At 41.5% G+C, this 24660-nt stretch overlaps 1 protein-coding gene across 2 annotated transcripts in view; it reads left to right on the top strand.

The window, feature by feature from the left end:
- The window catches only part of arhgap5 (Rho GTPase activating protein 5), a 101591-nt gene that overhangs the window by 5600 nt on the left and 71331 nt on the right, over positions 1–24660 (top strand). The window contains exons 2-4 of one of the 2 annotated variants that reach the window (XR_002754524.1): positions 14910–18830; positions 22654–22753; positions 23136–23227. Coding sequence is in view for 1 of the 2 variants with exons in the window: in XM_023353254.1 (XP_023209022.1) it covers positions 15120–18830; positions 23136–23289 (3865 nt within the window). In the remaining variant the exon portion in view is untranslated. Of the gene's footprint in view, positions 1–14909; positions 18831–22653; positions 22754–23135; positions 23290–24660 lie in introns of those variants that run through there. The other variant, XM_023353254.1, reaches the window with a different exon arrangement.

The following is a 24660-nucleotide window of genomic DNA, read 5'->3' as shown; positions in this document are numbered from 1 at the left end:
AAAAGACCTGAAATATTTCAGTTAGTGTGCAATGAATCTAAAATATATGAATGTTCAATTTTTATCATTACATTATGGAAAATAATGAACTTTATCACAATATGCTAATATTTTGAGAAGGACCTGTACTACACATAATTTAGGGGTAAGTTCTTTTATGAATACTTTATAGCAGTGGTCCCCAACCTTTTTAGTCGCGCGGACCGGTCAGCCCTTCGCTATTTTGCTGCGGACCGGGCAGGGGTGTGGGAGGGGGGGTAATGGTGCGCGCAGCACTCCGATGTTGACGCAATTTTGATGTGCAAGACGTAGCCGGTTTCGGATTTTCAAAATAAAAGATCCGGAAGTAGTTCTTTATTTCTTGCGCGGCCCGGTACCAATTAGTGATGTGTCGGTCGCGAACGATCCGGCTCTAAGAGCCGGCTCTTTGAAGTGAACGATTGGAACCGGCTCCACAATGGGAGCCGTTTTAGGATCCTATTTGGGAGCCGGGTTTTTTTCTACAGTATATCGCTGTCTCTCCGCTTCCCTGTCGTTGTGCTTGTGCTCTGCAAGTGCCAGAGCCAATAGTTTTTCCCCACATCGTTTTTTTTTTGTCCTGCGGTGCCTCGCTGTCTCTCCGCCCCCTTCTCCCTCTCCTTGCGCGTTTTGCTCTTCTGCCAGTGCTAGAGCGGAGAGTTTTTTTTCCCTTGGTCGGTCCACTGCCCTCATGTCAAGCGTGTGCTCCACACATCTGACCAATCACACATAGTTTCAATAATAATGTGGCGGGAAAACACTGAAAAAAAAGTTTATCTCCACTTTTTTTGTGGAAACGACAGACAATTGGCCAAGCTGTATAGCGTTCGTCAGCAGGTGTTTATGTACAGACACTCACTCAGCGGTCAAGAAGCACGACAGAAAGAAGGGGAGTCAGTGTGAGAACTGAATAGGTGAAAATAAATGAGTGACAGAAAACGGAGCACGATTTGGACTCATTTTAATGCTACATCAAGCTCCAGGGCAGAGTGCAGACTCTGCAAAGTCAGCATTTCCTATTGTGCAGGCTCGACAAACAACCTGCACAGGCACAAGCGGACATCACACGCATCGGTATTGCTATAGCATTGTTATGCGGCATTTTTACTCATCATAAGTGCTTAACAATGTCAATAATGAAACAAAATATTATAAAATTAGGTTTAAGCTATTAATTAATTAATAATGTCAAAAATATATATGGGGAGCCGTTTGGGAGCCGAAAGAGCCGGCTCTCCACAGTAAGAAGAGCCATTAGAGCCGCATCTCGAAAAGGAGCCGAAAATCCCATCACTAGTACCAATTGGTCCAGGTGGTTGGGGACCACTGCTTTATAGAACTCTCCACTTAGACCATCTGTCCCTGGAGTTTTGTTTTTTGTATCATTTAATTACTTCCTCAACCTCAGTATCCGTAATTGGCTTATTCAGATCACCCTGTTCTTGTGTTAATTTCGGTAAATTAAGCGTTTTAAAGAGGTCCTCCATTTCCTCCCTTTTCTGGGGAAGACTTTGGGAATCATATAGTTCTTTATAAAATTCTCGAAACGCCTCTGCAATTTTTTTGGGTTGGGATAGTTCTATTCTGGGTGGCATATGTTTGGAACCACTTGACTGGCCTGTATTTTTCTCAATTGGAAGGCCAATAAGCGGCTGGCACGGTTCCCCACTTCATAGTATTTTTGACCAGTATACCTCATAGCACCTTCTGCCTTATAAGTAAGTAGTTTGTCCAGTGCGTCCCTGCTTCTTTTAAGTTTTTTCAGTGTCTTCTCTTTTCTATCCCTTTTAGAAGTTTGTTCTAATCTTCTCACTTCGTTTTCTAGGTCATTTACTTTCTGTATCCGTTGTTTCTTTAATTTACTTGCCATTTCTATACATTTACCCCTAATTACTGCTTTAGCTCCATCCCACAATATCGCCTGGGACACTGCCCCATTATCATTCAAGCGTCCCCAAACTTTCTCCTGTGAGGGCCACATAACTTGTCCCTTCTCTGATGGGGGGCCGGGGTCAGTTTGTAACAGAAAAAGTGTGACGATTGTAAGAGTGCTAAACATAAAAATGTATTGTTTTTCAGAAAGCACAATCAAATAACCTTTTCTGGATTCTTCAGAGAACAAAAGTCAGGAAATAACACTATTTATGAAATAAATAATAACCAAATAACACTGGGTTCTCCACATAAAAAAAAGGGTTAGGGTCAATTATATGCATGTATAAAACAGTTACTAACTAGTAGTTAATAATAAATAAAGTTCATTACTAAGGAACATTTATTTTATTGCAAAAGTCCAACTTATCAAATAAAAATGCACATATATGAAAATACTCTGGTATTGTTCAGGGGGCCGGACCAAATGTGGAGGCGGGCCACATCTGGCCCGCGGGCCGTAGTTTGGGGACCACTGCTCTAGCATGTCCATCCGCTCTTTCAGATCTCGTACTGATGTTTCCAGTCTTGTTAGAGTAGCTTTTGTCTCAGCAAACAAACTCTGATTTTCTTTCCTCAACTCCTTTAGTTCACGCAGGACTTCGGCTACCATGTCGTTAGCTTCGTTAGCTTTTCTTCTCTTGCTGGCTGTGCTGTTAGCCTGCTGTGGGTCTTTCTTCTCTTTGGACTCTTTGGTCAGTTTGTTGTTTACCAACGGTGTTTCTTGTCGGCATCATTTTTTTATTTGCGGTTTCTCTTAAGGGGGTATCCAAAAAATTATATATTTTGCCAACTAATCATCAATCTCACGGGAGCCTCTACCCACTGCGACCGTCTCAAAGCTTGCCACCACCGGAAGTCCAAGTCCATACCTTTTAAGTTCCTTTCTGCCTTCTTTTACATAAAAAGGTCCAAAACAGTCAACACCACAGTAAAAGAATGGAGGTGCTGTTTCCATTCTGTCCTCCGGTAGATCTGACATCTGTTGATCTTGGGTATGTCTCCTGTACTTTCTGCAAGTTGTGCACTTGTAGATGTGTGAAGCAACTGCACTGCTGCATCCTGTGATCCACAGTCCATTGGAACGCAGCTCGTTGACAGTAATTCCTCTTCCTTGATGCTGCACCTTTTCATGGAAGTGTTTAATCAGTAAAGACAACACATGACTTGATTTAGGGATAATGGCAGGATGTATGGGTGCCGACTTGCTCTTGTTAAACGTCCTCCCACCCTGAGTACTCCTTTTTCATCAACAAGTGGGTTTAAGCTATGCAGCCTGTGTGTCTTATCCTTGAGTTGGATGTCCTTTCCTTGGGTTAAGTCCTTGATTTCCTTGCTGAAGGTGTTAACTTGTGCAAGTTTTATTATGAACAGTTCTGCTTCTTGTCTGTCTTCAATACCTGTTTTTCCACCTTTGGTTTGTGTGTCTCCTTTAAAATCTCTCACAAATTTCCTTAGCAGAGCAATAGCTTTAACAGCTCTTCTCTAGTTTGAAAATTTATTGAGACGATCAAGTATTGTTCTCCTTTCTTGTACTTCCGTTTTGAGCACATGTACTGTTTTTAGCTCTGAGTCATTAGGAATAACTTCAATAGCCTTGTCAGTTTCAATGGGTAGCTCACTCTGCAAAAGTCCAACAAACCAGTTAGATTTGAGTAGCTGTTGAACACTTAGTCCTCTTGATGCGTGGTCTACAGGATTATTCTCAGATGGTACATGATGTCACTGATGTGGGTCTGTGAGTGACTTAACTCAAGTCTAGGGACAGTAGTGACTTTGGTTGGGGCAAAGCGTGCCTTCCCCATGACTAGTGCGCAATGAACATCCCCTTTGGATGTGACTGTTCTTAAATAGCTACATTGTCCATACCCTGTCACACTAGCATCTGAAAAATGATGTAAATCACACTGTATGATGTCTGTGTTTTCAGGTAGCATGCATCTTTGGATTCTCACCTTTGACAAGTTTTGAAGATCTAGGAGCCAGGATTCCCACTCTCTGTAGAGCTGATCCGAAAGAGGCTCGTCCCATCTGACTTTCTCTTGACATAACTGTTGCAGGATTTGATTTCCTTTTAGAATGAAGAGTGCCACAAATCCCAGTGGATCATACTCTGATGCTACTGTGCACAGGATCCCTCTTCTCGTCTTTGGGCGCTCTTTGACTGTTATTCTGAATTGAAACTCATCGGAGGAAATGCACCACTGAACACCAAGTGCTCTTTCCATCAGTGGCTCACCAAGTGCTAGATCCAAATCTTTAATACTGTCAGCACACTCTTCTCTGGGCAGCAACTTTAACACATTGTCACTGTTTGATACAAACTTGTGTAATCTTAGTTGACCTGTGCTACACAGCTCTCTTGCTTCTTTGACTAGTTTTATTGCTTCTGCTTCAGATGTAACACTTACAAGTCCATCATCTACATAAAAGTTTCTTTGAATGAACTTCACTGCGTTTTGAGAGAACCTTCCCTCACCTTGTGTAGCTATATGTTTTAGACCAAAATTGGCACAACCAGGTGAAGAAGCTGCACCAAACAGGTGAACCTTCATGCAAAAGACTGAGAGGGGAACACTTAGATCACCATGCTCCCACCATAGGAAGCGTAAATAATCCTGGTCTTGGGGTGTTACATGGAACTGGTGAAACATACGCTCCACGTCGCACATTACAGCCACCGAGCCCTTCCTGAACCTACAGCGTACTCCCACCAAAGTGTTTGTGAGGTCAGGCCCTGTAAGCAGGTGTTCATTTAGTGAAGTATCTTGATATTGTGCAGAGCAGTCAAAAACTACACTGATCTTGCCAGGGTGATATACCCCATGGTGGGGCCAGGCAGGGGAATTACAGAGTTCCTTCTCCGTTACTTTCTCTGCATCACCGCGTGCAATAATGTCCTCCATGAACTTTGCATAATCAGAGTAGTACTTTTGATCTCTTATGAATCTGCATTTGAGACTGTTTAAGCGTTGCATTGCACTTGACATGTTGTTGGGAAGATTTGGTCTGTCATTTTTGAATGGCAGGGGCATTTCATAGTGTCCACCCTGCTTTTGTTTGATTCCTTCTTGCAGCTTTCTTATGAAGCAGACATCTTCTTGTGAAATGCTTGTTTCTTCCACTGCTCTCTCTGTAAAATCTGATTCAAGTGCTTTGATTACATCTGGACCAGTTACTTCTTTTATTTGTGTCTTGCAGATGTAATGAACTTTATTCTTCAGCTTTGTGGTTGGTTCAGTCTCTGGTATTACTTGCTTTACAGTGATGCGATGACTTACTCCAATTACATCACTGCTTGCATCACACGAATCACAGTAACTTATGATGCTCCAGCCCAAATCTGTTTTCTGGGCATAAGGCTGGTTTTCTTCACCACATATGACTTCTCTGGGCATTAAGGCTTGTGTGCAGTTGTAGCCTAACAGAAGTCCTATATCACAGTCTAATGGTGGAGCAATATGTTCAGTGAGATGCTCCAAATGTGGCCATGACCTTGCCGTATCTGGAGTAGAAATATGGCTGCGATTGGCAGGTATAAAATCACGTGTGTAAGCAACTGGCACAGTGAGTTTCTTTTTGGAAAACAATCCTCTTATTTGCAGAGCTTCAAGTTTTGTACATGGTACAGTTATTTTCTTGGATGACATCGTCGATAATTTGAGTTTAACTTGGGTTTTAGCTGTGTTCAGATTGTTTGCTACTTCATTGAGAATAAAGGACGAATCACTCTGTGTGTCCAGCAGAGCGTAGGTAAGTATTTCTTTGCTTGGCTCATTTTGTGTGGACACATATACAGGTACTATTGCAGATTTCTGTGTGTTTCTGTTTTCATGAGTCACTCTATTAGATGTACTTTCGTTAACTGTGTCTTGTGACTGTGTTACCTGTTGCTGGGTTTCCTTCTGTTCAGCTACTTCTTGTTTTTTAGGTGGTTGTTTCTTTATCTCATGTCTTTGTCTTTCTTCATGCAGACATGTGGGATGTTGTTTTGAGCATGCGTTGCATGTCATCCTATTGCTGCAGTTCTTGGAGAAATGACCACTATTTAAACAGCCAAAACATAGGTTTTCACCTTGAATGAACTTGACTCTCTCAGTAACTGATTTCTCAGTGAACTTAGGACATTTGTGTAAGCTGTGTCCTGTTCTTTTACAAAACACACAAGAGATCATGCTTCTTTCTGTAGAGTTAGTTGTGAAGATTTTCGCTGTATCTTGCTTCTTATGAATGGGTGTAATTTGAGGTTTTGTCTTTGGTTTGTCGAAGTCACTTTGTCTCATAGCTTGATATGGTGTAATGGGATTACATGCAATACTTGCCTCCAATGACAGGAATGTTACAAAGTAACTGAAACGTGGGAACTGTCTGTGCTCCAGCTGGTACTCTGTAGCCTTTCGGTTCCATCTGTTGCTTAACCAGTCTGGCAGTTTAGCAGCAAGTCTTTCATTCTCTATTCCATCATTGAGGACGTTCAGATTCTCATTGGTAGTCATTGCAGATTGACAGCTTTGTAAGAAATCCACAAACTTTCTTAACTCTGCAGTGTCTTTACCTTGGAGCTTTGGCCATGTGTGCAACTTGTCCCTAAAGGCCTTAGCAATGACAAAAGGCTCTCCATAACGTTCATTGAGAATATTCCATGCTACCATATAGGAATCTTCAGAGTCAATCAGAAAATAGCCATCTAAGGCTTCTTTAACACACCCACCTACATACTTCTGTAAGAAAAATATTTTTTCTGCAATGGGAATGTTCTTTCTCTCTATTAGAGTATGAAAAAATGCTGTCCAATGTTTAAACTTAAGTGAATCCCCACTAAATACTGAGGGCTCTGGAATCGGTAGCCTATTAGCTGACATAGCTTCTGGCAAAACCCTTACAAGCTCACCTGTGCTCTCGTGAATGATATTTAACTGTTGTGGTGGTTGTGTGGGTTGATTAGCAGTGTTCTTGAACTCAGTTACCTATATGTTTGCAGGGTTCGGTGTGATGCTTTCTTGCTTTACTGAAAAGTAGGCTTCTTCATAAACTTGTAATTTTGCCTTTGCTGCTCTGAGTCCTTTCAGATTTTCCAATCTTTCAATTTCCCTTTTTAAGTCCTCAACTGACTTTCTCCTTGCAGTACTTTCCTCTTGTTGTCTCTTTATCACAGCTGCCTTCTCCTTTTCTCTTTTTAACTTGAGTTCTGTTTCCTCTCTTTCCTCTTGATGGCGTTGTGACATCACAGCAGCTTCTTGTTCTGGGTTATGCATTTGTCGTCTTCTTCTATGGTTTGCATTTTTTCTCTAAATTTCTCTTGTTCATCCATTATCTTAAGCACAGCCTTTGTGGCTTCATACTCTGCTGCAGCTTCTTGTCTTTTGGCGGAGTAGCCATTAGAGATAACTGTACTGGCTTTAAAATGACTATGAACTGAGACACTAGCTGAGCTAGAAGATGTAAATATAGAACTAGCATCAGGCCAAACAATCTCCTCCTTATTTGTTCCCTCAACATGGCACTGGATGTTTTGCAAAACTACCTTAGTCACTGATATACATTTGTCTAACTGTATTTATCATAAATATCATTAAGAGCGGCTAGTTCTCTTTGTACAATATCCATGTGATCTTCAAGAATGTCAACTGGATCTCCTATAATAACAGATTATTTAGCAACTTTAATGCTTTCCATCTGTCATAAGTACTTTCAAAGTGACGTTGCAGCCCTTTTAGTTTTTCTTTATGAAATTCTTTTCCTTTTTCTGTTAGCATGTGAGGTCTTTCACTTCTACGCAGCTCTTTTTGCCCAGGCTGCACTAAAGAGGTTTCATCTACTTGCTCTGCTTTGGCAGCTTGTTCTGCATTGGCAACTTCTATTTCTGTGTCATTTGTTTCTGACATTTTTACTTGAAATGTTATGGACTTCTTAATTGGTGAAAATCTCCTTTTAACTTGACTTAAATTAACTCTGAGCTTTGTTGCATTACTTCCCTTCTCGTTACCTTGTTGCGCTGTTGTTGTCAGGCTTCACACAGTTCCTTGTTGTTACTCCTTCCTTCTGTCACTTTCCAAACATGAAATTAAATGACTGGTTTCTGGACGTCTTTATGAAGAAGTAACCGTTGAAACGTGTGTCCGTTAACATTTGCAACCGTCCGGTCTTAGGTGCAACGATGCGAGAATCATGCAGCTCCGAGTTCGACTATCACTTCCACCTCTTCTTCTTAATGGCAATAAAGAGTTCGTTGTACTGCTGGTGTGAAGTCAGCTTTAATGTCAAGCTTTAAAGTTGCTCTTGTTACAATTAAACTTAAATTACCCTTTTACAGCCACTTCCTAAAGCTATGCTTTCATATCGCATTCATCTTCTTTCTCTGGTTTTCTAGCAACATGCTGGATTCCACTTCCTATCGTAACCTTTCAAAATAAGAGTCGTAAAAACAAAAAATATAAATAATACAAAATAAAACATGTCAACTAAAATTATGGCAGTAAAAGGTATTGATTAAAACAGTTTGTTAGGTATAGTTGTACCCAATGAACTGACATTCACTCAGAGGGCTTTAAAGTTTAAAGTCGGGCTGTTGTAAAATAATATTTTAGTAATGGAGTACTCTATAGACTATTTTTACGATTATCCGAGGAATCGGATCTCTCGCTCTGTTCTCTCATTCCCTCCAAAACCATGACGACGCGATTCCGATGCCGCAAGTGCTGTCGTAGTCAATCCATCACACGGCAACGTTCAACAATTCTTATTTCTCCCCCAAACCCTCACAAAACGTCGCACAATTCAACAACTAATGATTGGGCCGGAACACGGTGCGCTACATAATAAAACATAATTTAACGAGGCAGATAAATTTTCCTTGAAGAATTTTAATAATTGAGGTACTCAAATCATTCGAGGAATCGTTTCAGTCCTAGTTTAAACAGAGGTCCTTAGGGGCCACTGTCCTGCTTTAAGGATTTCCCTGCATGCCTGTCTTAACATGTTACATTCCTGTAACATGTTAAGGAATGTAACATGTAACAGGAACATGTTACATTCCTGTAACATGTTAAGGAGGTAGTAATCACTTGAATCAGGTGTGCTGTAACAGAGGCACATCTAAAACATGCAGGACTATTGGCCTTGTAGATATTTGGGTGCTTACTTTCAAAGCAAGTGGAAATGTATAACAGTTGGTGATTATGTAATGTTGACCCAGTTAAATCCAATAAGTGAAACTTATACAAGGTTCCCCTCAGAAATCTTGATAAGGTTGGTGGTGGGACCGTCCACCATGTTTTTATACAAAAACCAGGGGGTGCACCGATTTATCGGTGCTGATTTTCCTAATTTTGGGAGATCGGTGATAAACTGATTTTTACATATGAAGCCAATCTTATCTAGCTTGGCAATTGTCTAAGAATCAATCACGGTCCTCTTCTGCTCTCCTGAGAGACAGGTTTGACCGACAGACCGGCCAACCAAGTTATGTCTGCACATTTACAATTAACAATAGTGGCCCAACTGCTGCCAACTCAACAACTTTCTTGCTATATTGAGCAACATTTCAGACAAAAATAATTGGTATCGGATAAAATTGGAATCGGCAAGTTAAGCTTTTTAAAAGATCGGCAATCCGCCAGAAAACTGCAATGGTGACCCCTAATAAAAACATGGTGGACTTTAGAACTGGGGTCATGTGCTCTATCTTTCTGGTTTTAGTGAGAACATGAGCAGCAGAATTCTAGTTTTCCACTAGCCCACCTCTAACTGGTACGGTCTTGGTCCACCTTGGCTAGATTCGTTTTCCATTAGCAAATCTAACGCGCCTCAGCCCGGGTGTTCTCAGATTTCAGTACCTGCTTCAGGGGTAGTACTAGCAGGACCGATCTAGGTATGGCAACCAAACAATTTAATTGACAGCTTCCTTTCCACATCACTTAGGATTTGCTGCTTCTCGCTGTTTGCAGTGTGAAGGAAAGAGATCAGCTGTTCAGGCAGGGTTAGGGTAGGCTGCGAAGTCAGATAAATGTGATCGGTTTTGGTGATCGGCAACAAGAAACATTGATTGGCGATCACCGATCATACACTTTTTCACTGAAATCGTCCCATTATGATCGGTGGCTGATCGATTGGCACACCTCTAGTTCAGAGAATTGATGTGTTCACAGTCTCCTGATGGCATTGTAATGTAGAGCTGTGTATCATCTGTGTAGTTATAATAGCTAATCTTATTTCCTGTTATAACCTGAGCTGGTGGAGCATATAGATATGAAATAAGACTGGTCCTAGGATTGAGCATTGGGGTACCCCGCATGTGACTTCTGTCCGCTTCAATGAGAAGTTACCTATTGAAACAAAGGAGTCCCTGGTTTTTTATGCAAGATTAAAAAAAATTTAGTACTGGACCGGAGAGTCCTACCCAACTCTCTAGTCATTTTAATATGTCATGATCAACAGTGTCAAAAGCTGCACTGAGGTCCAACAAAACCAGCCCTGTTTTTTTTTCTTTTTTGCAGTCTCCGTTTATGTGGAAATCTTTGAACACTTTGACGAGGGCAGTCTCAGTACTGTTTTGAGCAGAAAACCAGAAACTTTACGAAAAAGAGTAGACATTAAGCAAGCATTGTTACTTCACCTCCTCCTCTGAGCTGCGGTGTGTCTGATCCACAGGAGGTTCTCCTCCTGTGGATCATATGGGTAGGCTTTGCTTACATGTCTTTATTATTTAGTGTAATTTGTAAAAAAAATATATATATAAAGTGGATTAGATCCACTGTTTTAGTGGGCCATGTGCTTTACATGCATGTGGCCTTTGTGTGGTTTAGGTTTGTGCTGGTTTTGTGGAACACACATGATGCATGTAACGTGTTGGAGACGTTGATGTACTCTTGTGGGTCAGGTGCAGCGATAGTATTGTGCGTACTCTTCAATAATACCCTGCAGGTACCTCTGCTGGTGGAAGCCCTGCTATTTATAGTTCAATTACACATATTCACATATTTCAGGCGACCGCCAGGCGACACACACCGACGCCTTAGGCAGTGTTCCCTGATGACGCACAAGTGCAGTCGAACTGAATTGCAAATTCAAGCTATTGGGCTCTTTAGAGACTAACAAAGGTCAATCCTAGCAAGCATGTATGATTTACACCAGTCTTGCTCAAGCTATGGTCCCTGAACCATTTGTGGTGTGAGGGCACCCCCTAGTGGACAGAAAAGAACTCCAGGACTACTTGTATGATCAGAGGAAGATAAGTTATAGCGACTAGAACGGTTAGTTGTAGGAATCGTTCCAGTTAGTCAGAACTGCTCTTTGCTTGGTAATGAATGATGCTCTGGTTTCAGGTAAACAGCTATTGTTATTTTCATTTACTTTTGTAAGTAACTCAAAATGCCAAAGTAGACCTCTTAAGTCTGTTGTGGCCATTCAAATTTACCAAACAGCACCACACTTCTCATTAGGATGAACAAAGAAAAATACATGAGAGACTAATATTTTGATTTCAGGTTGCATCATATATTAAGATGTGTTGTGGCGGGCACAATTTTGGATTACGTGGTCTTTGACAGCTTGTTAAATGGGTTAACTGGTCCTCAGCCTGAAAAAGTTTGAGAAACACTGATTTAGAGACGTATCCAAACTGTGAGGGATTAGAATTTGATATTCAGCCATACCCACATGCTCCCACCAGCAGCCAGCGTTGAAAGAAGGATTTATCATCATGTTATTCTAATTCATTAAGCACAGTTTGATATCTGCATAGAGATTAAGAGGAAGAAAAATAGTAGGAAAACAGGTGACTTCCTGTTGGAAGGGGGCAAGGCTAAAGTGATGTCACCAATTGACCATTTGAATGTGATGAGCTCTGGTCTGTAATGATACAAATGAATTTTCAAGTTCGGCCTGAGAGGATTTTATTGATTCATGATGTCTGGGTATTTGTCGTTTTTCGGGGGACCAATAAACATCCTTAAAATGACGGGAGCGATGCTTGGAGCACGGCAGCTTTTCTCCTCCCGGGGCTGCTGGTTCAGAGCGAACGACGTGGTTCAGAGCATGGCGGGATTATTTATACAGGTGAGCAGATGGGCTGAACACAGCAGACGGCTGTGCTTTAGATGCGTAGCTTTACTGACTGACTGGAACATAAATTTCATATCATCCCGGTCGCCACTAATGGGTGGCGATGCACATCGTGATGTTACATAGCTGGTAGATGTGTTTCTGTGTGTGACAAATGCAGGTGTCAAATCCCGTCTCTATTATTGCTGAACATGAGAGCTATAAATGTCTGGGCAAGGTGAGAGTTCATCTATTAAACTGACTTAAGATGAATACATAAACCAAAAGCTGGAGTATAGACATTTTTTATAAGCTTATTTGTAAGCCTGCCTCTTTATTATTAAATTGAATATAATTTCAGATTTTTGTATAACTTTTCTTCAGGTTAATTTAGAAAGTGAGCTATTTTTGTTACAAGTTAATTTTTTTAACTACAGGAAAGTTGTTGATGGGGAAGCTCAAATGTAAAATTTAACTGAATTTGATATGTGATATTAATAGTGCTGTTTTATTTGATCTTTTTTTTATCCGATTACTTGATTAATCGTAAGAATAATCGATAGATTACTCGATTACTAAAATATTTGTTTACAACAGCCCTAGAAGCCGATCTTATCCCCTGATCTTATCTACCTCAGCAAAGGTCTAAAAATTACCCACAGTTCTCTTCTGCTCTCCCGTGAGAGAAGATTGACTGACAGATCATATCTGCATGTTCAAAGTTAACAATAGTCACTCCACTCTTAACTTTTTTGCTGTATTTAGTAGGGATGCTCAGATCAGGTTTTTTGCTGCTGATACCCATCACCCATGAGGTCAATCTTTGCCGATCACCTGAATTGACTGTTTATTTTTCGCGTTAGTTATAAATGATACTATGTGATTTTTCAAAATTAAAAAATTATATGGTAATAAATTCACCTAATTAACGTAAACATGCAACACATTTGCAGGCACAATACAGCAGCTAGTCAGTCGAAAGAACAACTGACCTGCAACTGTCATGATGCGTACCAGTTTTCTAACCCACATGCAGAACACAAGACAGGAGAAGTTGCATATGAAATAAGTGAGTTTATTGTGAACACAATAAATGATGAACGTGGAGTGACGGGTCTGGTCCAAGGAAGGAATGGGCTCACGGAGCGATCAGCACACTATGAGAGGCAGAGCAGGATGAGATGAGTTCAAAAGCCGTCGGAAACGGGAGTACTAACAGGTAAATGGAACGAGCTTACTTGTGGAGATGAGGTTTGTTGTTTTGGGCGGATTCACTGAAATGTCCAGGGTCTTTGTCTCTTTGTGAGTCTAGGACAGGGGTGGGCAATCCTGGTCCTCGAGGGCCGATGTCCTTCAACTCTTCGATGTCTCCCTGATCAAACACACTTGAATCCAACAGCTGAATCACCTCCGAAGTGCAGTCAAGTTCTCCAGAGTCCTGCTAATGACCTCATTATTTGAATCGGGTGTGTTGAAGTAGAGATACATCTAAAAGTTGCAGGAGACCGGCCCTCGAGGCCTGGAGTTGCCCACCCCTAGTCTAGGAGGTCCGGTGCTTAACGGCATGAACCCAGAGGGCAAAGATGGGGTGCGTCAGAGGGCGGACAGGTAGGCTCAGGTACAGCGGAAAACAATGGCAAGATCTGATGCGTCCGACACTCCCTTAATGCGCCTCCACATAGACTTTGAATATAAACGCTAGATGTAGAGCAAAATATGAAGCTTCTGCATTCAAAGTGCACATGCATCAAACTTGAAGCTTTTATTGACGCTCAAATCGACGCACCACTACTTTTACAGTCACCAGAACCTTGTTATTCACGTAAGCAGTTTGTATGTACTTTAATAAATCCGTTTAAATATGGGTTGTATGCATCTGGATTTCAGCATCCCAGGGTGTACTTCTCTTCGTGCTCGTAGTATGAGACTGGAGGCAGCTTGTAAACATCGTCTGACATATTTTCCTTCTCTGTCTCACATGGGTCGATCCAAACAGCAGTAATTTTGTTCATGTATCTTTCTCTTGTACATTGATCAAGAGTATCCACATATTTTCTTTTTATTGGTCTCAAAGCCATGGGTCTGCTATTCATTACGCTGTGCTTGCCTGCTAAGATGGCACGGATCACTTCTGGCTCAGACTTGTGGGAACTATGTATAAGATTTTAGGCGTGGCATTGCCCCCCCACCCCCATTAACCATCCACTGTCCTGAATCACCACTAGGGTTTTTAATATACCAAATTGTGCAGGGAGACTTTTAGGTAGATTGCAACCATTCTGTAAGATAATCTGTTTAGTTACTAGTGTCAGAATTTGTTGGTTGTCTCAATGAGTAGACTGTGGTAGTTCTCCATTCTACTGATCAGGCATTTAGAGTTCCAATATTGAGTGACAATGAAGAAGAAACAGATTGTTTTCACAAGTATATGCCAAGGCTACTTATAACATTTACTGGTTATTTTATAATAACAGATCAGAATGGATTTATCTTTCATTCTCACTGCAAAGCCAATCGTTTCTAGGTCAGTAGCAGTCAAAAGGCCAGACTGCATTCCATTTTTATCTTGTCTCAGCACAAATTAGTTGAAAGCACTCCCTTTTCTCTTTAAAGAAGAACTGACACTGATATTCAGTGTTCTTGAAATGATTGCTGTTGCCACTCATTCTCAGGAGGTCTTTTTACAAATTAATTTTGTTTTAAAAACCCAAAATTCTCCTTCAAAACTTAGAATTTAGAAGACTTTTGGATCCAAGTAAATATGTCTGACAACGTTTTTAATGTTTAAGTTCAAATGTTCATGTTTCCAACAGATGTAATCAGATCCAAGTATGGAAAAAAATGTCTGTTTTGTTAGTATGTCTTATATATTTTTTGCCTGTTTTTAACTGATTGTTTTCACATTTCATATCTTTCAGGAAGGTGATAAAAGAAGGCGTTGGCTGCTTTAACCCGGCTTACAGAAAAGTCTCTGCAAGGAGTGAAAGTAATTTGAAGAAAAAGATTGACTTAAACCCAGGGAAAATGAAAACATCCAGAGCCCTGACCCACTGAGCAACTGAACTGGAATGAAATCTTGATCTATTTTTCCTAATAGCAACCAAGTTAGCAATGAGTGGGCGTATATAATGGCCAAGAATAAGGATGCACGCTCCCTGACATTTTCCATTAGTGTGGTTGGCCTGTCTGGGACTGAAAAAGAAAAGGGCAACTGTGGAGTGGGCAAATCCTGCCTGTGCAATCGATATGTGCGCCCAGATGCAGACAATTACTACTCTGAGCACACCTCAGTGCTCAGTACAATAGATTTTGGCGGACGTGTTGTCAACAATGACCACTTCCTATATTGGGGGGAGGTGAACATTCGGGGGGAGGAGGGTTTGGACTGTAAAATCCAAGTCATTGAACAAACTGAGTTCATTGATGACCAAACATTTCTTCCACATCGAAGTACAAATCTACAGCCATATACCAAACGAGCTGCAGCAACTAAACTCCAGTCAGCAGAGAAACTTATGTACATCTGCACTGACCAGCTGGGGTTGGAGCAGGACTTTGACCAGAGGCAGATGCCTGATGGGAAACTGAACATTGATGGCTTTGTGCTTTGTGTTGATGTTAGTAAGGGTTGTAATAGGAAATTTGATGACCAAATGAAATTCATTAACAGCCTCTACTCACAAATTGTTAAGTCAAAGAAACCTATTGTTGTTGCTGCCTCAAAGTGTGATGAGTATATGGACCAGCATTTGAGGGATTTGCAGACCTTTGTGGCCAGCAAAAAGAATCTGATGTTAATTGAGACATCAGCACGTTTCAATGTCAACGTAGAGCACTGCTTCAATACCCTTATCCAGCAGATTGATAAAACAAGAGGAAAGCCTAAAACTATACCATACCAGGATGCCTATAAAGTCCATCGACAGCTTGCTGCCTCAGTAACAGAAAGATTTGAGAAGCTCATGGTGCAAACAGTGAGGGACTATCATATTACATGGAAAACGGTCATAAATAACTTGAAGGGTCAGCCAGACTATGATGAGTTTATCACCCTAGAGGGATCTCGAAAAGCTCGCTCCATGTTCACAAAGTACATTGCACAACTGAAACAGGAGCACATCAAACGCCGGCGGGAAGAGTACTTAGTAACACTTCCAAAAACCCTTAACAATATTTTCTGTAGTCTGGAGGAAGTTGAACACCTGTCATGGCCTGAGGCACAGACTATAATCCGAAACCGGCAAGATTTCCAGTGTTGGTTTGTGGTACTGGATCATACACCGTGGGATGAGTCAGATCACATTGATAATAGTGATCGCAGAATACCCTTCGACCTCCTTAATACCCCTGATGGGGAGAGAATTTACTATTCCCATGTCCAGCACTTGCTATCTGAGAAAAGAAGGGTGGAGATGAAAGATAGGTTCAAGAGGACTCTGGAAAGAGTTCATTTTATCAGTCCAGGACAACCCTGGGAGGAGGTCATGTGCTTTGTCATGGAAGATGAGGCCTACAAGTACATCACTGAATCTGACAGAAAGGATGTTTACTGTAGGCATCAGCAGGAAATAGTTGAAAAGGCCAAAGAGGATTTTCAGGAAATGCTATTTGAGCATGCTGAGCTGTTTTATGACTTGGATCTTAATGCAACTCCCAGTTGTGACAAGATGACAGAAATTCACAGTGTACTAAATGAGGAGCCCAGGTACAGAGCACTGCAGAAACTTGCCCCAGATAGAGAGTCGCTACTCCTTAAACACATCGGGTTTGTCTACCATCCCACTAAAGAGACATGCTTAAGTGGACAGAACTGTGTAGATCTGAAAGTAGAGCAGGTTTTGGCCAACAGGCTGGTACAGCTTGACCATGGACGCTCAAATCTCTACTATAGCAGTGCCAACATTGATAAGATCAACCTCTGCCTTCTTGGAAAAGATGGTCTCTCACAGGAACTAGCAAATGAGATCCGAGCTCAATCCACAGATGATGAGTACACGCTTGATGGTAAAATTTATGAACTAGAGCTTCTTCCTGTGGATGTTAACTCCACTCTGCTGTTCAGTCACACATGGGTTGCCACTTTCAAGCCTCATGGCTGCTTTTGTGTGTTTAACTCTATTGAGTCTCTCAACTGTATTGGTGACTGCATAGGTAGGATCAGAGCAGAGATAGCACAGAATAGACGAGATCAGTTTGCTCAGCCACTCCCTTTTATTCTCATTCTTTCAAGTCAGAGAGACAGTGTTTGCAAAAACATACCTATTCTAAGGCACCAAGGCCAGCAGCTTGCAAACAAGTTGCAGTGTACCTTTGTTGACATTCCCTCAGGAGCTTTTCCAAGGAAATTCACAGAATTCCAAATTAAGCAGGGGCTCAGGGCAGTGCTGGAAGGCCTTAAGCATAACTTGGATGTCTTAGCACCCCTACCGTGTATTAAAGACATGGCTGAGACAGATCTTAGAATAGTCATGTGTGCTATGTGTTGGGACCCTTTTAGTGTTGACCTCATCCTCTCACCTTTCTTAGATTCACATTGCTGTAGTGCTGGACAGCAAGGCCAGAGCAATACACTCATTCTCGATAAGATTATTGGGGACAACCGGAAAAGGATCCAAGTCACTATACTCTCTTACCACTCTGCTATTGGTGTCCGGAAGGATGAACTTGTGCATGGCTATATTCTGGTCTACTCTGCCAAGCGCAAGGCATCAATGGCAACCCTACGGGCATTCTTGGCCGAAGTCCAAGATGTGATCCCCGTCCAGATGGTGGCGATAACAGACAGTCAGGCGGACTTCTTCGAGAGTGATGCCATAAAGGAGCTGATGACTGAAGGGGAGCACATTGCCACAGAGATTGCTGCTAAGTTCACAGCACTCTATTCCCTGTCACAATATCACCGGCAGACGGAGGTTTTTACACCCTTCTTCAACGAAGTGCTAGAAAAAAAGCCAAACATTGAGAAGGCCTTCTTGCTCGACAGCTCCACTCGCGACTGCACCACCAGTGAAGATGTTTTCCCCACATCACCTCATAGTCATTTGCCAGCTTACACCACCTATTATCCTGAATCTGATGATGATAATGAGGCCCCCCCACCTTACAGTCCAATTGGTGATGATGTCCAACTTCTGCCTACACCCAGTGAGCGGGCAAAGTACAGGATTGACCTAGAGGGAAATGAGTACCCCGTTCACAGCACACCTGTCGGAGACCACGACCGCAACCACAAAGTGCCCCCACCAGTCCGACCTAAACCTGTGCTCCCTAAGCCTAATGTGAAGAAGCTCGACCCCAACCTGCTTAAAACCATTGAAGCAGGCATGCGAAGCAATCGCAGGATGCCTCGTGGCCCAGTCACACACACTGAAGATGTGGAAGCTTCAGACAACTATGCAGAGCCTGTTGACACCCTGGTTAGGTCCAGAGGTTTCCACAGCGACGACATCTATGTTGTACCTGAAGACGCGCACAGCCGTCTGGTGAAAATTACACCTCCATTCCTCCATTCAGGAGGAGATGAGGAGAACGGATTTGATCGGAAGTCTCAAACCATGAGGCGACCATCTAAGTACAAGCATCGTTCTAAGATCCTCTTCAGTAAAACAAAGGCCTATCAAAGACGATTTCATTCTGATAGTGATGGTGAAGAGTTTTGCCCTGCCACACAGAAAAAGAAAAAAGGAAGAGCCCATAGAGGCAGTGAGGAGGACCCTCTTCTCTCCCCAGCTGACCCATGGAAGATTGGTATAGATAATCCTGCAATCACCTCTGACCCTGAAGATGATAAGAAGATGAAGAAGAAGAAGGCATCAAAGACACTGAAGGACCAGAAAAAGGTGAGTCTTTCCTATTATTCAGCACTGGCACACAATCTTTTTTTCATCTAAGTTTTTATTGGCTTTATAACAAATGAACAAACTTAAAACAGGCAGGTCAGTGCTTATCGTATCAAAATAATAATACAAAAATCCCGAGGGGGAACAAAACTACTCCCAACAAACAAAAAGTCAGTCACCTTAATGAGCTAGATTCATACTAGATGTCCAGAAGCAAATTTACTCAAAATCTTAACATATTTATCCTAAGCACTTAATACATCTGTGTTATGAGGTTATGAGAGTACACAAAGGTACTGAAGCAAACCGTCAGTTCATGTCTCATTGCATAAGTTGCGGTATTCTTAAGGTATCAGTGCAAGTCACAACTGTCAATGCTAACTTTGTAAAACGTTTTAGTATTTTCATTTAATAGCTACTGCAAGTCACAAGGTATACAAACCTGGGCTTGTACAACTTGTTGATGGCCTACACTGCAGTAAACATGTTAAAAGATACCTCCAGCACCATTAAGACTCTGGATGAAAAACTGAGGTACCTGCTCTACCAGGAAGAGAAGGTCTCCCATGTGTTCATCAAACTGTTGAAACTAAGTGCGACAGAGACACCGGGATCTGGGTCAGAGTATATCTAGTTTCTTCTGGACCTGGACAGCGCCACTGGAGGGTCAGGAAATGGTACCACGGGGCCAATAGTGGATCAATACTATTGGGAGAACAGTTCCCTCAAGATGAGAGAATGGACAGCCTGAGCACTTTGAGTGACTCTGCTGTTTGTGCCTCCTCACTCTGTGACCTGCTCTGGAACTAGAGGTTGATTTAAGATCACCTCTGTTCCTCCTGAAGTGACCAACAGAAGGGATGTGAAGCAGATGTGCAGGACCAGCGCTACCTCCCTTGCACACTCAGGTGGATACAATTTGGACCCGGTTCCACCTCAAGCTTTGGTTACCTCCACCACCATCGGACTTTTCTCTTTGGTGAGCACAGAAGATGATTCTGAGACAGAGGACTCAGATATAAAGAGGGAACCGCAGAGACTTGGGGAGAAACATCTGAAGGAAATCTCAGAGTTGCAAGCACATCAATGTAGAGAGGTGTAATCGCTGACTTGGTAAGGTTCCTCCTCCTGGCCTTGGCCTCTTACATGTTGCACCGCATAGAAGCCGCAGTACTCTTCCTGGGGAGAAGACTACATCTAGTTTCCTCTGGACCTGGAAACTAGATGTAGTCTTCCTGGGGAGTAGAGTCCTGGGGAGAAATTCCCCAGACTGAAGCCCAGGGAACTTCTCAGCCACCTAGATCAACAATTTGGGCACGTCAAAACCAAAAGCAGTAACTCCACTAAATCAGGTGCTGCTCCAGGGCCAAGTGAGCCAGCAGCGAGTTTAAATGGTTCTACATCCAGAACGCAACCCACAGCAGGTCATTGGTCATGTACCAGCCACCTTTCCAGCTCTGCTTCAGAGCCAGTGCAGACTCAACAACCCTGCTCCCTGAAAGGCTCTCTGTCCTCTGATAACATCTGTGCTGGGCTACAAGGAGATGTCACTTGCACACAAGCTCAACCTGAACAAGGGTCAACACTCAAAAGGTTGTGTCTTGATAAAGAGCGAGGTTGCAGGTCTTGGGCTTCAGCATCAGTCAGTCACAGCAAATGCTTGTGCCTCTGGACCGGTCCAAAGGCTTGCGCTTTATCGTGGCCTGAAAGCACTGGGCCTACAGTTATGACCAGCCCCTTGACTGGACCATTTCACATGTATCAGCTACACTATCCTGCTGCTTTCACAGCTTTACCTTCCCCTCTTTCCTTCAGTCAGTGTCCTGGGTTTTTCTCTCCAGTTTCTGCCAGGGACTTTGCCTTTCCTGCTGTTTCCACCAACCTCTCCAGCAATACTTCATCTTCATCTCATCAGCTAACTGTGACCTCAAGGCAAAGACTCTCTTATCTGGGTAGCATTGTCTCTTCCAACTCTGTTACCAAAACCTTAACTTATATTACAGCCATTTATCAATATAATGTGCATAAAGTCTATATATTTAACCAGCATGTGTTAAGTATTGGTATTAATTTATTATTGTTCTGTAAGGAAATTTTTTCTAGCAGCAATGAGAAAAAGACAAAACGGGAAAAACACAGATTCAATTATACATTGGCAAAACAAGTAAAAAAGTCTGCGAAAGGTCTCTACAGATATCAATATAAAATGGTCAGACTAACCGACAATTAGGGCTGCACTGTGGCGCAGTTGGTAGTAGCATGCCACTACACTCCTGGGTTCGAATCCCAGCCCGGGGTTTTTCTGCATGGAGATTGAATGTTCGGTAACACTTTATTTGAAAAAGACTGACATGACACTGTCATAAACATGAAGGAGTCTTTATGAATGTCTATGACTTGTCATGAAGTGTCATTCGGTAAATAATGACACTTTTAATGCGAAGTTGCTCTAAAAGTTGCACTGAAAATCATTATTTTGAAAATGACATTTGTAATGCAAAGTTGGCACTTTCAATGCAAGTTTTAGAGTGACTGCATTAAGTGTCATTATTTACTGAATGACATTTCAACAGTCATAGACATTCATAAAGACTCCTTCATGTTCATGACAGGTGTTATGTCATGTTTATGACAGTGTCATGTCAGTTTTATTCACATCCTGTCAAATAAAGTGTTACCGAATGTTTTGGCTAAGCATGTATGGGTTCTCTCCAGGTACTCTAACCTCTCCTGACGCGTTTGGGTGTGTGTGTGCATAATTGTTTGTCCTGTCTGTCCCTGTATTGCCGTGTGATGGACTGGTGACCAGTTCATGGTGACCCTGCCTCTCGCCTGTTGAAAGCTGGAGATAGGCACCAGAACCCCTCATGATCCATCCATCCACCCACACATCCATTTTCTTACACCCTTGTCCCTACTCCCTAGTGGAGTCGGGAGAGGTGCTGGTGCCTATCTCCAGCTGTCAACAGGCGAGAGGTTCACCCTGGACAGATCGCTAGACCATCGCAGGGCAACACAGAGACAGACAGGGCACACAACCATGCATACACACTCACACCTAAGAAGAATTTAGAGAGACCAATTAACCTGACAGTCATGTTTTTGGACTGTGGGAGGAAGCCTGAGCAGCCTGAAAGAACCCACAACTCCATGCAGAAAGACCCCGGGCCGGGAATCGAACCCAGGACCTTCTTGCTGCACCACTGTACAGCCCCCTCATGACCCGACTAGGGATAAATTTGTAAGATAATGGATGTATGGATAAATGACATTTAATGTTTTATTGCTAAATGCATGGTTTAAAATTAGAAAACATACTCCCCAATTTAGGTAAACTTTACAGTGGTGTATCAGTGCTAAAGCTTGTTCATACACCTGATGTTTTATTTTCCTGATGGACAAATCCACGATGAAGATTTATGGGCTAAGTCAGTGTGCAAATCAGCAGAGAAATACCTTCTGGTGCCACATGACAGCCATGAATGCTGAGCATTGTTAAAACTATGACGCTATTGGATCAACAGATGAGAGTGAAGAACAACTCTAGTAGACAGTGTTTGTTGACTGTCCTGGCCAATTACAGAAGAGTATGGAGAAATCTAAGTTACCAGCATGATAAAAAGGAATTTAGTCTTGTTCTGTTAGGGTTATCTGGGTCATCTGAAAGTGATTCAAATTAAATCCCAAATGTACAAAACCTGGCAGCACTGCGCCATTATTTATGAAAGTAATGCAAAGCAAAAGTGGAAGATTTCCTGAAAAATTAAGTATGCTTTCAAATTGTGCTAATCTGAAAAATTCCAGTGTGCGTTCTTTTTTCCAGCTCAGCACCTTGTGACTCTCCTGACTGATCTCCTCCCCGTTTTCATCACATCAACATGAATTCTCCTGTCTTCCTCCATCACTCCTCCCACCTCATATAAGTTAATACTGCTAAACAACACATATTATTGTACACAATGTCTTGTACAAATACTCTCTCAAAATATTCAGAATTTATGTAGCTTTAATAATATATCTTTTTGCTGTCATGCTGCTACCTGATCTTTTTAAGATTCTTCTGCTTCTGTTATCAAACTTTCAACATTATCTCTGCATTTGTTAAACGATTTATTTTTTCACCCTCCTTTAATTTGACCTTCTTCCTTCTAAATGTATTTGTTCTGTCACTCATTCTCATCTCAATGTTCCTTATTGACCTGTTTTGTTGTTACTACTTGCTTTATTGTTTAGTATTTCTTGATTCCTGTTCACCCAATTACCTTCCAGAAGCTTCTGAAATTCTCATCTCCCTTTTACTTGTAGCCCAAATCGACCAAGCCCCCGAAGCCACTTTACCCACCCACTCGGAGAACCTGGGACAGCAACTACTTTGGCGTTCGCTTGCAGAATCTTGTGACTTCAGAGCGTCCCATCCCACTCTTCATTGAGAAATGTGTTGAATACATTGAACGCACAGGTCAGCCACTCATTTTCTCATCTTCGGTCAGTTTTATTTTTTTTTTCATTTCTTCAGTTCTTTCAAAAATACTTTTGCATCTTTTTAAATGTTGACTTCTTTCTACATATAGAAACACATTCCTATGGGTTTAGTTAAACAATGTTGGCTTCTTTCACATGATTGATTATTTGGCATTTTATTGAATAAATCCCAACAGGAAAATTCCTTAGATAAGCACTTTTGAATCAATTTTGCTCAGTATGACTTGGATTAAAGAAACTGATAAATACATGGCATCACAGACTTTTACAGAGAAGAGGTGTTTTCCTGAAGGAATGAAAAAAATAATGAATGTGGGGATATGGTTTCCTCTTTCATACTGGAGTGGTTGGATAGTAGCCACGGCTGCCTTGCGGCCATTGTCAACACCATCACCTCTATTATTGTTAGAAGAGGAAACTAGACATGTAAGCAAGTTTATTGTCTCTGGGATATTGATTGTGTTGACGTTTGTTGTTTTTTTTTGTTTTTTTTGTCGTAAATAGACCAAATCATGTCTGAAATACTCATCTCTAAACTGGTCTGGTGTTACTTTTCCTTCTGACCAGAGAAATAAATATTTAAATCATTCATTCATGTTTTAGCAGTTGGATGTATTATGCATATTAATGTGGCTCCATAGTCTTTCACATTTAATGCTTTTATGAACACTAGGATGTAAAAGTGCTCCTTGCTAAATCTTTTCAAAGTTACTTTTTTGCCTGTCACAGTGGTCTGGACTGGCCATATCCTGACTCTTTAACTTCTTACTAAATTTAACATTAGCAAGAAGTTTTTATAAATTGGCAAAACAAGCTTTGTCAGCACTATTACAGAATATTAAGTCGGTGTTCTAAATACACCAAATATGTTGTTTTAAGAATTTACCAAAATGCTCACAAGTCTTTTCAAGTGTGTTGACTGGGTTTGTAATTATATTTAGAATGGGTAAGGTTCAGTAGGATTTGCATCATTTTCACATTTCAAGGGGTGTTTCTACTACTGGATTCTAGAAACTCTAAGTATCTTTTAATGTTCCTCTGAATGCAGAAGAACATAAAACCTGCTTTTCTTTACCGGTGTTTTATCTGGCGTGCTTTGTTTTTTAATCAGAATTTGAATTTGGTGTAGTTTTTGGATAACACAAATAACATTAGCAAGCTGGAATCAGTACTGTGTGATTTTGAATGATTCACCAACTCCATTGTCAATGTCAATGTCAAATTTATTTATATAGCACTTTAAAACAGGCATAAAACTGCACCAAAGTGCTGTACAAGAATGACAATAACACACATGAATAAAAACAGAGTATCAAAACACTAGTTTAATTAAATGCTAAGGAATAAA

Source organism: Xiphophorus maculatus, chromosome 19, assembly GCF_002775205.1.
Source record: "Xiphophorus maculatus strain JP 163 A chromosome 19, X_maculatus-5.0-male, whole genome shotgun sequence".
Classification (NCBI taxonomy): Eukaryota; Metazoa; Chordata; class Actinopteri; order Cyprinodontiformes; family Poeciliidae; genus Xiphophorus; species Xiphophorus maculatus.
The sequence above is the reverse complement of the archived record's forward strand: the minus strand, read 5'-3'. Positions and strand labels throughout refer to the sequence as shown.